The sequence below is a fragment of the Acanthaster planci genome, linkage group LG03, assembly GCF_054643075.1.
Source record: "Acanthaster planci isolate LZ-2023a linkage group LG03, COTS_SCS, whole genome shotgun sequence".
NCBI classification, from domain to species: Eukaryota; Metazoa; Echinodermata; class Asteroidea; order Valvatida; family Acanthasteridae; genus Acanthaster; species Acanthaster planci.
Genome location: NC_141779.1, coordinates 11,559,399 through 11,575,912, shown reverse-complemented (window position 1 = coordinate 11,575,912; position 16,514 = coordinate 11,559,399). Strand labels below are relative to the sequence as shown.

Here is a 16,514-nt window from a genome sequence, read left to right as displayed (position 1 = left end):
CTTGCCCCCCTCTGCGACCCAAAGGCCCAGACTTGATGTTGTCGATGTCAGAAGGATTTAAAGCAAATTCAGTGGGATGCATCTGCATTGACTGAACTCTGTTTTCGAGTTCAATGCAGAAGCTGAATTTGTTAGTTCTTTTGTTCAAATGAAGGTATCAAAGAACTAATTGTTAAAATGTTGATGTGTCTTTTAAAATAACAGGCATCTTAATTTTCATGTAAACAGTTGTTAACATACTGGAAGATCCTTCAAAGATGCTTCTGTTATCTCACAGGCTAATTCTCTAATCACCCACGGTGTCATGTAACCACAAATTAATTGCCTCTGTCGCTAATACGAATAATTCGACAGTGTACTTTGACATTACGACTGACATGTATTTGTAAAATGAAATGACTTTAAAATTACAGTTATCACATAAAGTTTGCTTATTTCTCTTCACAGAAAAAAAGTTAAAAATTTGCCAAGTGTGTATCTTGAATTGTGAACATTAGATTCCTTATCATACTTTATCTTTTGGAATCCTCCAATGACCAACACTGATTGACAAGGAGCTCCACAGCAAGCTTCACGTTCAGTTTTAGAGCTATAAGCTAACATAATTCACTCTGTTGTGAGCACGAGTTCCAATGAAAGAAATAAATGAGGTTAATATCACACAAGCAGCTTTTTCGTACTTCCTGAGTCTGTTATCTTTATGGCTACCCAGTTTAACCACTTTACATCTCTACCCCCATCTCCTTTATCCTATCCTTCACTGCCTCTCCTTTTCACCTACCTACATGTACCTGTGGCAATGACCCTGTGACCCCCTACCCGCCTACCCGGATACACGGTTATTTTTATACCATTTTAGCACCGCCATGCACTGGACACGTACACACACAAAACAACTGCCCTAAAATTTAATGAAGAAATAAAATTGATGATTTCTTCTGTAAGAATTCATCCTGAATATTGTCATATTTGATGATTTTTCAAGTTACAGTAGTTTGAATTCCATGTACTTTAAATCAGCTTCCAGGTCATCCCATACATGCCAGAAATTGAGTTACATGTACATGTACCATATCATACTTTTATATTACAAGACATGTATTACCTCCCGCCTGACATGCTATGCCATAGAGAACATTTTACGGATGTTTTGGTCAATAAATAAAGAGAAAAACACTTGTAGCATTCATTTCAGACATTTTGTAATTTTGGATAATTTTTCAAGAACCGTATGTTTGAACTACTTTTACTCAACCTGCAGAAATCGAGTGAAGAGTTGGTTTGCTAACTCCGGCCTGGCGTATTATTCCATTTAGGATGATTTACGGTTGTCAGGGTGGGTAAATAAGGAAACAAAATAATATGCACCTGATACATACATGTAGGCCTTAATTAAAGAAATTCTTTGTCATTTTTCATAAGTTTTCGAGTAAAATCATGTGAATACTGTTGCAGGTGCAGTTGATGTTCAGACACGCTATACAAATGAGGATATTTTATAATCGTTGTTAATGAAGAATAAAATAACTTCTGTACATGTACCTCTGACTACCTCTGGTTACCTCCAACTTTTACCAACATCCTGTTTTTACAGTGGTGTGTAACATCAGTGTAGTGCTATAAATACATGTATACCCATTTGAATGACATTTTTTGCTAAGGTAGGTCTTGTATGACGTTTGGTCTGTAAGGGCAGTATGGATAAAAAAAGCCAGTCTAAGTAATCAGAAATAAAGGAGAGCACACTAAATATTAGACTGTTAACATTTCAAATCATGGAAATGTAGTCAAAGAGGCCCAGGCTACAGTAGCTGTTTAACCAAGACACTTGTAAGGTTACACATTGAAAATAAACAAAAGTTGCCATGATTAGTTGCTTCAGTTTTTCTTCCAATTAATGCATTTTATATGGGTAGTCTTTAGCTCAGCCTCAGGTAGGACGTTGTCTTCACTTTCCATTTACACTACTTCCAGAACTGTAAGGTTTCTACAAATCTTGCAGTTCTTGACGAAGGTACATGTACATGTTTAACACTCACATCCAAGTTAAGACATTTCCTATTTTGTCGTCACACAAAACTGTCCTTTTTCGATTGAATATTGCTCTGTCCCAAACAAGCTATTCCAGCTCTTAATCAATTTGAGGCAAAATAAATTGCAGCTTTAAATAATTTATCACCTTGAGACATTGGAGGATCCTTGTCACTACGTGGGTCAGTAGTGGTCACTCACGGTTGTTTGCACGGTGATTTAATGCCTTGAACTACATGTAGTTACTGGCATGACCTTAAGATGTTGGTAGCTCTGGAGAGAACTCCTGGTCACTTTTGCTTGAGTAGCCGTGGCGTTTGGTTGGCGAAGAGAAAAATCTGTCTGTTTTTGCAAAAGCAACCATCCTCCACCCTGTTCAGTGCCACCACCTGTCAACCGTAGCTTACTTCAATGCCTCTTTTGTTGCTTTGCAAAACATTTTGATGCACTTTCCGTCGGTAGTCCACTTTGCTGATTCTAGAGTTATCGACAGCGATCCGGTAATTCCTGTACTCGGTTGCCAGGTTTAAGGAACAAGAAGGGAATTTCCCCCTTTTTTCCTTAACCCTAACAGTCCTGAGTCCCCCAATTTTAATATAATTTTGTACATACCCTAGGGAGTTAGGGTTAATGGTTTTACGGGGGTTTTTTGCCCTCCTCAGAATTGGCAAAGTCACCGACTTTGGTGGGTGTTGGGGCAAATTTCATTCATGGACCTCAAAATTGACCTCCGTTTTTAAGTCACTGTATTATTATTAATGACACTTCAGGGAATGTGCCGAAAGGAAACGCCTGACCCCTTCCTTAATTGGGGGAAGCACTAGATTATTAAGGGCCAAATTAAGGAAAGCCATTTGGTACTCACCAATTCCTGTCGTTTGACGTAAATAGTTGTTAGTGGTTTTTGAAAATGCTTATTAGTTGACTGATATTCCAGCAAGATATTGTGTACTGGACTGGATCCTCGTTAATTTGTTCATGAAAATTGGGTAATTTTGTATTCTGTAATTTGTAATTGCTGTTTGAATTTGCATATCGAAGGCTTTGTTCTGCACAGGAACACTGCAAAATTGATTTACCACTCCATCTGCTTTGAGTGGAAACAAATCCTGATAATTGCTTTTTCGTACGTTTTGCTGATATCTTTATACATTTTGCTGATGATTTTGCTGATTTTGCTGACGTGAGTTGCTCCACGTCACGAGTTTCGGGCGGGAACAATCTCTGTACGTTTTGCTGAATATCTATACTTTACCTGAACGCATGTAAGATATTTGCAGTTCCTCTTCACCAGCATCGGGTGAGAACCTGAAATGTGTCAAATTCAATAAAAGGCTGCTCAGGCCAATCAACAAAGTTAGAATGCGAGTGTCCACCTGTCCCTGAGTTCAGTTCTCTGGTCTTGTTCACAAGGGGATAATTACTCTTAAATGTTCATAAGGCTTTCATTAAATGTTGAGATAATTTCAAAGATGTACTGTAGCTCCCTTCTTGCAAAAGCAGACAAAATCAGACCAACCAAATCCGCTGACCATCGTGCGCGCTGCCATATTCACTTAGATGGCGCTTGATGCAGCAACTGGTACATTTTTGGTTTGCCTGCCCTCGCTTGACAAACCAAGTCGAAAAATGCTGCCATCTATTGACGAGTAAGATTACATGTAAGTTGTACCACTTAGGCTTTTAAATTGTTAAGATTGGTGGCAAAACAAGGTTTCTGAGGAAATTTTTGTCGATATTGCCAGTTTTCTTTCTTCCGCAAGATCTCACACCGGGTAAAATAAAGCTTTGAAAAGAAGGCTGATGTGATGTGAATCGGGCAAAAAGTCCCCATTGCGCTTGCGCATGATAAAAGTCTTTCAAAACTATATTGGTTTTAACAACAACCTTGATGCATGTTTTTTTAGATTCAGATTTATAAGTTTACACTTACTTTCATCACATTTGCTCTTTTCCATAAGGCTTGAATTCCATAAGGCTTTTAAATGTCTTTTTATTCTTTCTGAATGTGTTTCTATACAAGTTTTTTTAGATAACTTCTACTAACATAATATTGTTCAGTTTTGTATTTTCCAGTTTGTTTTTCTTTTTGCATGAACCATTTTTACATTTCTGTTTTGTACAGTATCACGCTTGCTTTGGGGGTTTATTGCTTAAAATTGCAAAAATAATGGTAACACACTACAAAAAGGCACCGACATCAAAAGGATTCCTTTGTTAATTTACTGTTTTTAAGTAGTTACATTGTAGCTATACAGAGTATGTAGTTCTGCACAAAGCTACACCAAAATAGTGAAAGCCCGGCCTTGAACAGCAAAGCTACAGATTTTTAAAGTTTCACCAGAAGTGCTTTTGTTTTTATAAAATGTCTGTGGCAAACTTGGTAAAATTTGGGTCATCTTGTTAATAATTGGGTTAGATAAACATGTGAACAAAAAGGTATCCAAATAGAAACAGGAATTATTGAAAAACAAATTGTATTTACTTTTTTTTTCTCCCACTGAAAGCAGACATACAAACACGTGTAACAGACCTGTCCACGCTGCAATTACGCAGACAACGTTTATTTATCACTACCATGGAAACACAGGTAAACAATAAATCCTTTCTTTTATTATATACGGAAAATAAAAAATACAAATCACATACAGACTACAGGAATTGATTCTATGTGGAATATGCAACATTTAGAAGAAATTTTGCCAACTTTTGGATAATCAGTTTGTTTTCTTCAAAAATAGCTCATCTAATGTAGTAAACAAGTAAGTAAAAAAAATTAAACATGTCATATCTTACAGCCAAAAGGATGTTAATTTGATAAACAACAATTCAGACATACATGTAACTTATTAATGGTTATCATCTGTGGTTACCATAGAAACAACATAAACATATTAACCAAAAACAAAGACTACGTATCTAATTAACAAGATGAACATGGTGATTTTACACCTTATGAGAAACATGTTTTACGATTTCTGTTGAGTCTGTGCCTATTGCTGTATGAGAAAATTAGTATTTTGTTAAATTCTTGCTGAACACCAACTAGAGAAGTAAACAATTCAGTCAACAAATTAACATGGAATATCTATTGAGCCGTATATAATAAGAACCTCATATACTGTTACTGTGTCATATACTGTTATTCAAAGGTTTGAATAACAGTAAAGACATACATGTAATAACTGAACACTGTTTATCATCCATGGTAAATTACTTCTAATTAAACAAATGCAAAATGCTACCAGAAAACATAATCATCAGTAGGTGTTTATTTCCTTAATGTATTGAAAGAATGCCCATTTCATTGACGTTGAAAAGTTTTTCTTTTTCTACTTCTTACAGGTTATCATTAAAATATCAGAAGATATCAAAGAAGAGATCCGGACCAATAACCATTCATCGGACTATTCAACAGTTGCCAACAGTGTGACTACAGTGATGGTTAAACTTTGAATACAAAGAATTAAATAAAGTGAGCTTTGTAACATGGACTTGTGTCCAGTGTAAATTCTTAGGTAAACATTCAAATTTACATTCACATCTGTACTTATTATTCTAGAACAATTTCAAGGTTTTGCTCTTGATAATCTTTAATCAGTTGATAACTACACACATCATCATTATCATCCTTAAATACTATGTTGAACCAGTTTTTTACCAGAATATGGAAATTTAATTTCCTGATCATTCCCATCTGAAATTTCAACAAAGTAGTGAATTACATGTTTTCCAACAAGCAAGGGCATGGCAACAGATGATTCATCATGAACTGTTCTAAAAAAAACTGTCCTTTTGCAACGGAAAGAGCAGCATCAATAAATCTGAACAAATGTTCTTGTACATGTACCTCTATCCAAGCATTTTCCTTACCCCCTTTTGAATATATGAATCCCTCGTCTGAGGGCACATACCGGTGCAGAAATTTCCTTCAAAATCATACTGGTATCTTGTTTTTTAGCACATTGAAGCATTCTCAATCAGACTCGCACTGCTGCATTTTGGTATAAACGGTTTCCTTTTGATTGCCACAGCCCAACATCGATAATAATTGATGTAAGTTTTTCCCTGGTTCTGAATTTGTTCAGCTCTGCCTGTTCGAGTTTGTTTTATCTTTTTATTTGGTAGAAGGACTTTGTATCGTTTTTCTTCCTGTTGTTTTACCATTTCTTGCAATTCTTTTCTTTTTGTTATGACCGACTGGATATCTTTGTGCAACTGTTCAGTTGAAAGTGCGTCGATATAATTTGCCATTTTATTAAAATTGAACATAACTTGTGCTTCATTTCCTATTTACTTCACATTTGGTCTCTTTTTTAGCAAAAAATCAAGATACCCAAACACTCTCTCTGGTAACTTATTACCTATGCTGTTTGTTGTTTAAATTTGCTGTCCATTTGTAAGTCATGATATTGCTCATTAGGTAGAAATCTTTCACTACTCTCCCCAAAAGTTGATTAATTGCTGTGAAGGTGAATCAGATCATGCTTAAGGTGATTTTTGCCATGTGGAGATTCTTTAATGAGGCTGTGGTAAACTTCATCTTTTGAAATCAAATGCTCATCAAATGGTAAAGCTTCACCCTCAATAAATTTGAACAACTCTGTATCTCTGCTCAAACAGTCATTAAAATATTCCTGAAGCTTCGTATTGCGGGCACACATATCTCATATATGTGACCATAGGTTTCTGTGACCCTCCACAGAGGTGCTGTGATCAACCCCAGCACCTTGCATCCAGCAAGAAAAACTGGAAGGGCTAGCTGCGGAGCACCATGATCAGAATATTGACAAGAATATAATATCAAATCAGTGCTCTGGAATATGTGATTGCAGTTTTTGCCTTTTGAACAAAGTTCATCATACATGTACATGTAGTCTTTCTCCAGCTTTCTTTTCTCATTGTGAGGTGATGTAGCCTGTGACTTATGGTATTTTTCATGATGCTTTTGTAGAGTCTGCAATTGTTCATCAGGTCGTTTGACAGGAATTCGATATTCTGCTTCAGTTCTTCATTTTCTCTTGCTAACTACTCATTCCATGATTTAACCGTGTCAAGTTCAGTTTTCAGAACGCTGATATCAAATGTTGAAGGATTGGGTTCACATGTACATGTAGGTCGTGGACCAGAAATCTCAGGAAACACATACACTGTACACATCCTTTTCCCATGCTTCCAACTGGTCCTTCACATCTTTTCCATGGTTGCTCTTTTTCAACTTATCATGCATTCCAATAAGTGCTTTTGATTGTACGCTGAAATGCCGAGCCCAGCCCCTATCATTTTCCAAGCAATCAGGTTTAATTATTAAAACTTCATTGTCCATTGGGCATAATTACTTTAAGTGGCTCCACATTGTTTTCTAAAGTTGAACAATTGAATAACATGTCCATTAAGCAGATCAAAGTTCAGCATGTTAAGGGGTGAAATTGGGCTGTCGGCAGGTTTCAACTTTTGAAGGAGGTCCATATCAAGTGATGTTAGAGGCATTGGTCCAGGATTGAGTCTCCACAAACTCGAAGTGGTTCATAATGAATTGGTATACAACTGAAGGGTGCCTCTCCCATAGCCACAGTCAGGAGAATTACCAAAAAGGTTCTGCAACCAGTACCTACACTAAAGGTACATGTACTCCCTGTCGCTTCACTTGAAGAATGTTGACATTGAGCTCTGGATGAAAGTGCAGAGAAGAGGCCAACTCGGAGACACCATACTTCTAAAGTCACTCCCATTTTGATGGATGGTACCCAGCCCTGGATGGCAGTCAAAGTCTGTAATGGTAAATAATAATCATACTGCTAAAATAATAAAATACAAAAATAATAAAATTGATTATAAAATATAACACTCCCATTTGCACAAGAAAACACAACCCCTGTTGCTAAGAGTTCCTTCAGCCCAAACCAAGCGTTTTTAATGTCAGGAAATGGAAAAGTGTATAATTTGTGTGGGTTTAATATCTTACATTTCTTATTCTGCTCCCCTCGTTCCCGGGATACTTTCCAACCTTATACAACTCAAATGGAACTATCTGTGGTATGCAATGGTGGAGGTCATGATGTTTACCTCACTTCCTAACCCAGTCCATTGTTTTAGGGGAACTTTCCCACAGTCTTGACCAAGTATTTTTAGAAACAGAATGCCGGGTTTCATTCTTTGGGAGATTCATCAAATTGGAGGTTGCAGGTTGTTGGACCCTGGGAGAAAATCTGCTGATCTGCTGATTAGCAGAGTTACACAATGAACCTTCAAAGATTTGACCAATGGGGAAGCTTATATGCAAATCAAACTTTGAGGAAGGGTTGGTCAAACTTGCAAGTGACCAATCATAGTCTTGATGGAAATGTCCATCAAGAGACTACAACAGGCATTTAAGGGCCTATTTTGGGGTCAAAATTCAGTCTGCACCACCATCCAGCAGACCACTGGTCAACAGCCCAACACTTGAGTCTACACAGTAGCCATATGGGGTGAGTTGCTGTCCTTAGCAATCTACCTGTGTGTAACTTCATTTTTAGATTCATTTTGATTACTCAGTATTATAGACTGTGTTATTTCTGATGTTGATTGACTTGTATTGTTAGCTTGTTTTTATGATCAATCACAATCATGGCATTCACATGAAGTTATTTACAGTGTACTCTTTTGTCCATTTATCCTGATTACCCCCTTTTTGGCACACTTGATTCAACAATGTCCTAGTTTGCAATTAAGGATGATGTTTGTACACCTTGTAAGGATAAATTTCTGTTCTATTATATAGCTCGAGTGGCATCTATGTTGAATTGTGTTGAGGCAGATGTAGCCAGTAGTAGGAGAGAAGCTTAGCATATCCAGGTTAGCTCCGGAATTATATTGTATATTCCAAGCAGTTCACACTCTGACTTTTGCAACTGTTTTTATATGATTTTGTATGCCAAATTGGAAAGTTAGTAATTGCTGACCAACACAGATTAAGAGCATTTACTTGTGTGCTAAGTCATTTTATGATGTGTTGTGTGAAGACTACCTAAGGAAGTGTTGTGTAATTGGTCCTATTCCTTCAGTGGTCCAGGTTTAACAGCTGTGTTTTGGTTATAACAAGAACTCAAGGCTATACACTCCAACCACAGTGTATGACCTATGACTTTTTACTACCAGTGTGTGTGCACAGTATTTGCACCATGCAGGTTGTGTGTAGTTGCACCATGCAGGTTGTGTGTAGTAAGTGCTGTATTAATATTATCTACTGTACATGTAAGTAATTGTGTTATTTTCCTAATATTCCAGGGGTCCGTCCATCCGTCCGCCCATCGGTCTGTGGACCCATATACCATCCAATCAGTCTGTTATTCCTATTTTACTGAGGAGAGCTTCAATAAATATTTTGTCAGTTGTAGAGTAAACAACAGAGACAGTGTCGTCGTCTGTTAATCGCGGTCGTATCAGTGAGAACCTTGCGCTTGCGGCACAGAAACCTATCCGGCAGCCCGGCCGGATAATACGACATTAACAATCATTCTTTCCCACAAGAGGCAGGGATTGGAATTACAATAATTGACCAAGTTTAAGAAAGTTATGTCATGGCAGAATGAAAATGATGGGAAAATCTATGCCTGTACCTATCAGAAAATATTTCTAGAATAAAACAATTACTTCAAAAGATTTTGGAACTAATTTAAAAACAAACAAAAATAATTTTAAAATGTTTAAAAATGAAAGCAAATAATTCCATTCAATAAGCAGGGAGTGAGCATACATGATGGAACAACCTCAACTATGATGTTGGTGGCATCTTACTAATGAGTGATCACCATTATGTTTAAATGAGTAACTACCACTTGCACAACATATCCATCAGGCCATAATTATCGAAAGTTGAAGCGTGAGTCCCAACATAAAAATCGATTGCGATCGCGTGCGATGTACATGTACTATACCCACGTGAGGTAAGCTGTTTCAAGTACATGTAGTTTCAATGCCATTCTATTGACTAAAAATGCATTCATCAACATTCACACAACCCCTTCACCCTAAAACCAAGAAAAATCTAGTTCCTTACCTGAACATTGGCGTTTTGGGCTCAAAAATCAGCCGATTTTCATGCGGATTTCGATGTCGGAACAGCTATTATCAATGTAGGACAAAAATACACCACCACGCAGCGTGGGAACATCAAGCTATCCCAGAGTGCAACAGCGGAAACACGAGACCGCGATCGCCAACATTTGTGAATGGGGAAATACATGCGCGCAGTTGTGATGCACTGTATTACAACAGTCCCTACAACATCAAATGTCCTGTATTGTCATACATGTAGGCTAGCTATTCTTTCCAGTAGAACTAAAGTAGTTTTAGTGTACAATTTGTGAACCACATTTTAAACAAAAAGGCTCTGATGACTTTGAAACTTCAAAGGGTTGTAACTTCCCATAGAAACATTGTATGACCTTACCAGTTTGTACCACTGAATTTGTCTAATTTCAAACTTTATATAATTTTATACATTTTTAATTTCATACATGTCACACATTTTTAATTTCATACATGTCACACCTACTGGAAGTACATTTCCACTGTATTGTAATTTGTAGACGACATCCACTGGGCTAGGTAACGTGTGTTCCTTCCTCCATGGTTAGTCCTACACTTTTACAAATGACTGACACCACACATTGTTTGCTCAATGGTTTATGTGCCTTACTCCGGTGCGCAGTAAACAGTAGGCATGCATGGTTGGCCTCAGCACCGACTAGCAACTAGGCAAAGTGCACCATGCTGTGTCAAAACGTTAGCAAGTCCTGAAAACAAAAAGTGGTTTTTAACTTACCTGCATCAATTGACCATCTTTTGAGTTGTTTATGTGGAAAAATGGTACCATAGGCTGTCCAACACTTCAACAATGACGTCCTTTTTGTGGTGAAAATCGTGACGTTTTTACAAAACGCAAAAAGTAAAACTTCGAACGCCGCACAAAGATCGCGGGACATAACTATACACAGCGCCCTCAATCGGAATAGGCCAGTTGCGCCAACTAGACTACTTGAGCTCCAAGAACGCGTCCGGTCCAAGCATTTTCTCCTCCGGGTCTGTGGTCCAAGTCACTACACACGACGTACATGTACACAGAGCAGTGACATGGAGGTCAAGTACACAGAGCAGTGACTTGGAGGTCAAGTACATGTACATGTAGTACAAGATGCGTGTCTCAAGTTCGTGCATGTGCACATGTTACCAGAGAGAGGGGTGTTCCCCATCTCCTCCTGGGGAAAGAAAGAAAAAAGTGGGTGAAAATCGCAGATGGGATTTGGGACCGCTGTTTTGAAACTGTTTTGCGTTATCCCTGCTTTTGCCTCTGACCGGGGTTTCTTGAACATTTTTCCAAATCAGAGAGCCCTCTATCTCATTTTGTTTCTATATCACAGTTTTTACATTGGGGGAAAGTGAGTAAATCAAATTAAACTGCTTGAAAATACCTCAGCGCTAACACCCTTCTACCATTAATTCTGTTTAGTTTAATGCTGATGAATGCAGAGCCCTCCCCCATCCCATTTCAAGAACCGTTTCAGAAAATGAAATATTTCCTTAATATAATTCGATGTAAATCAGAGACTTATTTCTTTATCTTATTCTTTCATTCAGGAAAAAAAAATGAGTTATACCTTCTAAAAAAATTTCATATTCGTTGGGATGTCCTCATTAACTCATTTTTCCTTTAATAGCTACTTAAATTTCAGTAGCACTTTCGATGAGGAGAGTAATCCATAAGCCATAACTTCCAGGTTTCTTACATATATAAAAGTAACTTAAGAGGAACAGAAAGTTGCAACAAAGGAGCAATAATGTGCAGTTCAAATCATGGACATATTATTAATGTCTCAGGCCACACATTTTATTTCATTCAATTAAAATCCTCCGACTATTACACTGATCACAGGAATTACAAAAAGTACATGGAGTACTCATCTAGACTTGAAAAACAAAACAGAGCATTGACATGTTTAAATGTCAGTCGAGTTGATCGAGTCAAGGTTTGCTTGAAGTTTGAAACCATTAGCATGTAGGCCTACCTGTGTATATAGATGGCCAAATCATGGTTACATCCAATTTAGAAAAAAAAAGAACATATCTTGTTTAAATACAGACATTCGAGGAAAAGGGACCTTCAAGTTTAAGAGTTGCTGTTGAACCTCCCCCTTCCCATTTCATTTGTTTTCTCTTTGGCAAGCAGCAGACCCTATCTACATACATGTAAATATCTGTTAGTTTGTCTATCAAATTAGCAATGTAATTTATTTGTGGCAAAAGCTTTGTTCAAGTCCTGATCAAGACAATAAGCAAGAACAGTTGTGTGCGGAAAAAAGAGATACAAATTTTCCAGAAGCACCTAATGAGTGAAGCTCCCATTAGAAATACAATTTTAAGCTTGAGTTAGTTACATTTACTGACTATGAGTACAACTGACATCTTCATTCCACATACTGAGACATGGAATGTGTTTCAAACCTAAAATTCACATTTGCATTACACTTTTATTTGTTGTTTACATCGTACAATTTTTGTTTTACATCTGCATTTTGTACACACTCTGAGTCAATTCATCTGCAGTCATAAAAATTGCACGATGATCTATGGGTGACATCACTCTTCAAATATGAAGTAAAATAAAAGCCTTCAGAAAACTACAAATAAAGAAAAGGTCTTGACTATTCAGTGATAACTTAAAAAGTTACAGATGCTTGGAATTGAAATAAAACTGTAAGTAAAAATCACACACCAAATTTATGTTAACCTGTGTACAGGCTTCCTTGAGTGAACCACAAATGATCAGTCTGTATTATGACCACATTTAGAAATACACTGAAGAAAACCTGGCCCTGCTACCATAAACAATACCATTTCCCTGTGTAATTTCAACAACAATAACAATAAAAACTCCCACTTTATTTATTGATAGTATCAATATAATCTCCAGGATGTTTTTCAAAGGGCTGCCAGTAACCACTTGAGAAATGTGACGATCTACAACTTCAAATTACAACTGCAAATATATGAGGATAGTGTTCAGTTTTAGAAGTGAAGGGAAAAACTCCACATGAACATTACAGAGAAAAACCCACAAAGTTAAGTAAAGACTGAAAAATCCACATGATAACCTGGGCTGGATTCACGGAAGTGGAAGGTGACAAGAGTGTCACTATGCCAAAATGATGCCCCATTCTACTAGTCCACCTTTCATTGCTGAGCCAAAGCAACACTGACACCACAATAACCCTTCAAAACCATATACATGTAGTTCTGTACAGCATAATTCTGATATACGTCGGTTGAACAAGCTACATTTTCCCAGTGGACATACTGGTCTGGGCAGTTAGTGGGGAGGTTGAGGCTGGGGCAGCAGCGCTGCTGCATTAATGGGGATGCCTCCAGCGGCAGCATCAGTACCTCCTGCATCCTCTTCTGTCGTTTCTGCTGCAGCTCCTGCTGGATCTTGTAGATCTTCTCAGCCAAGAGGTGATAGTACTCCTCCTGTGACAAGACCAGGCAGTAAAAAACAAACGAGTGAATTAAAAAGTGAGCAAGGGTGAATGCTTCTCCAGGTGAATTTTCTTCAATGGACACTGGTCTTCCTAAGGAGCCACTCAAAATTTTCAGTGTTTTTAAATTTAGATTTTTTTTTAATACTGGGTGGGTCAAGGAAATAAATGAAAAAACGAAATTTACTTTTTATAATCCAGAAAAAATTATTTTCCTGACTTGCCTGAAATACATGTAGCGTGCACGCCACACATACATGTATATACATGTAGCTCAGCCACACCAGCATTCCAAAAATGCAATCCTTTTCACCTTCATTTCCATATACAGACAGGTTGACCTTTCCATTACATTATTATGCAAGTGTAAAACATCATGGAAGGAGGTGGTTTTTACTGTTAGACTTGGAAGTCGAGCGCTTGCAGCGATGATCAACCACAAATGTAGCAGGTACCAGACGTATTATAAAAACCTACTGGTATACACAGTGAACATTGAACACCAGTTGCTAATAACAGTAAAATGCTCATCACTTTGGATCTAAGAAGAACCAGACAGCAGCAAACTGCATCCAAATCTGTTGGCTAGAGCTAGGTCTACGTCTCCATTTCGATAGAAATACATATGCATGTGCGTGGACACGCTGTAATTGACTGTAGGCGTAGCGGTACCTCGGGAGATCCATTTTTGAGCGGATTGGACATGGCATGCTGTTGCGTGCGCGATCGATCAAGATCATTTATTGCAATTCCAGCCATCATCTTGTCACACTGTGTTGCATTATAGATTTTTACTTGAATATGAATTTATGTCAAATGCATGTATAATGTACACGTATTGGATGAAAATTCAATTTTTTAAAACAAAATTGGGGGTGGGTGGACCAAAAAAATATGAAAAAAAATCAAAATTTAAAAAACATTGAAAATTTTGAGTGGCCCCTAGTCTGTACACAAACCATCAGTGGAAAGACTCTGATGGGAGACTTGGCAAACAAGTGAACTTTTCTTAGTGTAGGAAGTGTCCTTGTACATTATACAGAGTTAGTTGTTTGTTAGGCTAGGTTCAACCTTCCATAAAGTCAAATACTAGGTTCTATCCCATTTCCAACAAACAGCAGCAATCAACTACTTCTGTTTGTTCATCGGAGTGGTTTTTCCCTCCGAGTTTCAGCAGAGGGATTTTATTCACTTAATAACAGCAAGATCAGAAATCATGAGAAAAGGAACACTGCAAGTCAGTGTAATTTGGCCTTATTGCTGGACATATGCACAGCTACTTTACAGTGTACATGTATATCTGTATTAATTTACAGAAACAGACTAGCAATGAAGTCAGAGCGTGTTTATGCTCCTTGAGGAACTATGAGTGATCAGAAGAAGGTTCTTTCTTCTGAGGCCACAAGCCATTTATGTAAAATAGACCAAGAAACTTTGAAACTGTTTTAATTCAACCATACAACTCGGCAATTCAACAAGCAATTCAATAACTACAGTAACACTTCTATTTTCCATTGAGTGTTTTAGAATTGAACTTCAATGTTCTGCTCATTTGAGGCTCCAGTACAAACTCTGAAGTGCTGGCGCCTGGCCAGGCATTAGTCTCTGGAATTCACATGTGCACAATGTCTTGGTGTATGATTCACGCTGATGCAAAATTCATGTACTGACCTACACGTCTGACTATATTTCAACCCATTGGGATAAAGAGCCAGCAAGAGGTGTGTTAGAATGGAGATACATGTTTTATGCAATTTTGTAACTAAATGATTTCATTACTTCCCCTTTTATTTTATTGATTTCTACCTCTGAATGCTTGATTTTGAAAACAAATATCCAAGTATCTGATGACTGATCAAACATTTGAATATCCAACACAGCCCCGGTTGTTTGATTATCCAGAAAAAGGTATGAATTCCTAACATAACAAAAGACTGTACATCATTTACCCTACTGCTGGCTTGCTCATACATGTACATGTCCTTTTCCATTCTTTGGGCGTATAGGCTACCACTTTTCCCATTCCCTTGTCCTTCATGGCTTTGGGGCCAGGTGATGGAAATACTGCTTGAACTCTGGAAGGGAGAGAAATCATTTTTCTTGAATACTCACATCAAATAATTTTCAGCAATGGTTTGCATAAAATGTTTAATTAATGTGTTTTTGGGCAATTGTTTATTCCAAAAAATTAAAAAAACATACCAAAATCAAATGGGTGCACATTTTCGATTTCAAATGCAGTGCCAATTAAGGTGGCAGAATCAAGGTTTTTACTTACAGTTTAAAGACAATGCAAATCCTGGGTGACAAAATGCTGCCAGGGCTGTGTGTTGCCACGGATGGGCAGGGTAATACCCATGCCAGCATTGCTGGTCAGGGGAACAACAAATTCGAAAGCTGTATATCATCAGAGGTATCTACAAGATCAATGCATGTGTTGAAAGAAAGTATTAAGAAGGCAGGGTATGACCAAAGATTGTATAGCACCACACAGCGGCGCAAGATGGAGAACTTCACCGTGAATACGCGTAAAACGTTATCACGTGGGTGGCATTTGGGTGTGAATACACTTTGCTTATGCAACAGGCACAGGCAACGTGACAGGCACGCACACCTGGTATGCCTGCATCCATGCATTAACATTCACACTCAAATGGCACCTATGGTGATAGCACCTTTTGGCCAAGTTCTCCATCTAGCGCCGCTATGCAGTGCTACAAATCTGTGGGCATGACCATAAAAAGCATTTGGTGAATTGCTGCAAGTTGATAAGAAAACAGCTTGTTAAATAGTATGCACACAAAGCTTCAAAACCATCAGTGCTGGACAAAAAACGTATTTAGCATTTAATGTATCATGTATTAATATTATGTACGTATTGTGTCTTAATGTATTAAGAGATAATTAAGGTCAAGAGATTTTTTTTCTTTTTATTGAAAGAAAAACTGACATTAGTCAGGGGCTTGA

General features: G+C 37.6%; 1 protein-coding gene, 2 long non-coding RNA genes and 1 pseudogene across 9 annotated transcripts in view; 1 reads left to right on the top strand and 3 right to left on the bottom strand.

Moving 5' to 3' along the window:
• The window catches only part of LOC147799656 (uncharacterized), a 72,252-nt gene extending 61,569 nt beyond the window's left edge, over window positions 1–10,683 (bottom strand). The window contains exon 1 of one of the 2 annotated variants that reach the window (XR_015424804.1): window positions 10,571–10,683. This is a non-coding gene — a long non-coding RNA (uncharacterized LOC147799656). Of the gene's footprint in view, window positions 1–3,286; window positions 3,323–10,570 lie in introns of those variants that run through there. The other variant, XR_015424803.1, reaches the window with a different exon arrangement.
• Window positions 4,785–11,027, bottom strand: LOC147799655 (uncharacterized; annotated as a pseudogene). Its single transcript, XR_015424802.1, has 2 exons — window positions 10,841–11,027; window positions 4,785–7,802 (listed from the first exon to the last, which is right to left on the bottom strand). The product of XR_015424802.1 is annotated as an uncharacterized LOC147799655 (transcript).
• LOC147799657 (uncharacterized) lies at window positions 8,152–9,041 on the top strand. The gene is made up of 2 exons (XR_015424806.1): window positions 8,152–8,501; window positions 8,795–9,041. It is a non-coding gene; the product is annotated as an uncharacterized LOC147799657 (long non-coding RNA).
• A 1,499-nt stretch (window positions 11,028–12,526) lies between the features above and the next one.
• LOC147799642 (uncharacterized) overlaps window positions 12,527–16,514 on the bottom strand; it is a 564,475-nt gene continuing 560,487 nt past the window's right edge. For 4 of the 5 annotated variants that reach the window (XM_087134143.1, XM_087134144.1, XM_087134142.1 and 1 more), the window contains 3 exons: window positions 15,826–15,964; window positions 15,497–15,622; window positions 12,527–13,539 (listed from right to left, as the gene is read on the bottom strand). In XM_087134143.1, coding sequence (XP_086990269.1) covers window positions 13,246–13,539; window positions 15,497–15,538 — 336 coding nt within the window. In that variant the 5' untranslated portion in view covers window positions 15,539–15,622; window positions 15,826–15,964 and the 3' untranslated portion in view covers window positions 12,527–13,245. The remainder of the gene's footprint in view (window positions 13,540–15,496; window positions 15,623–15,825; window positions 15,965–16,514) is intronic. The other variant, XM_087134145.1, reaches the window with a different exon arrangement.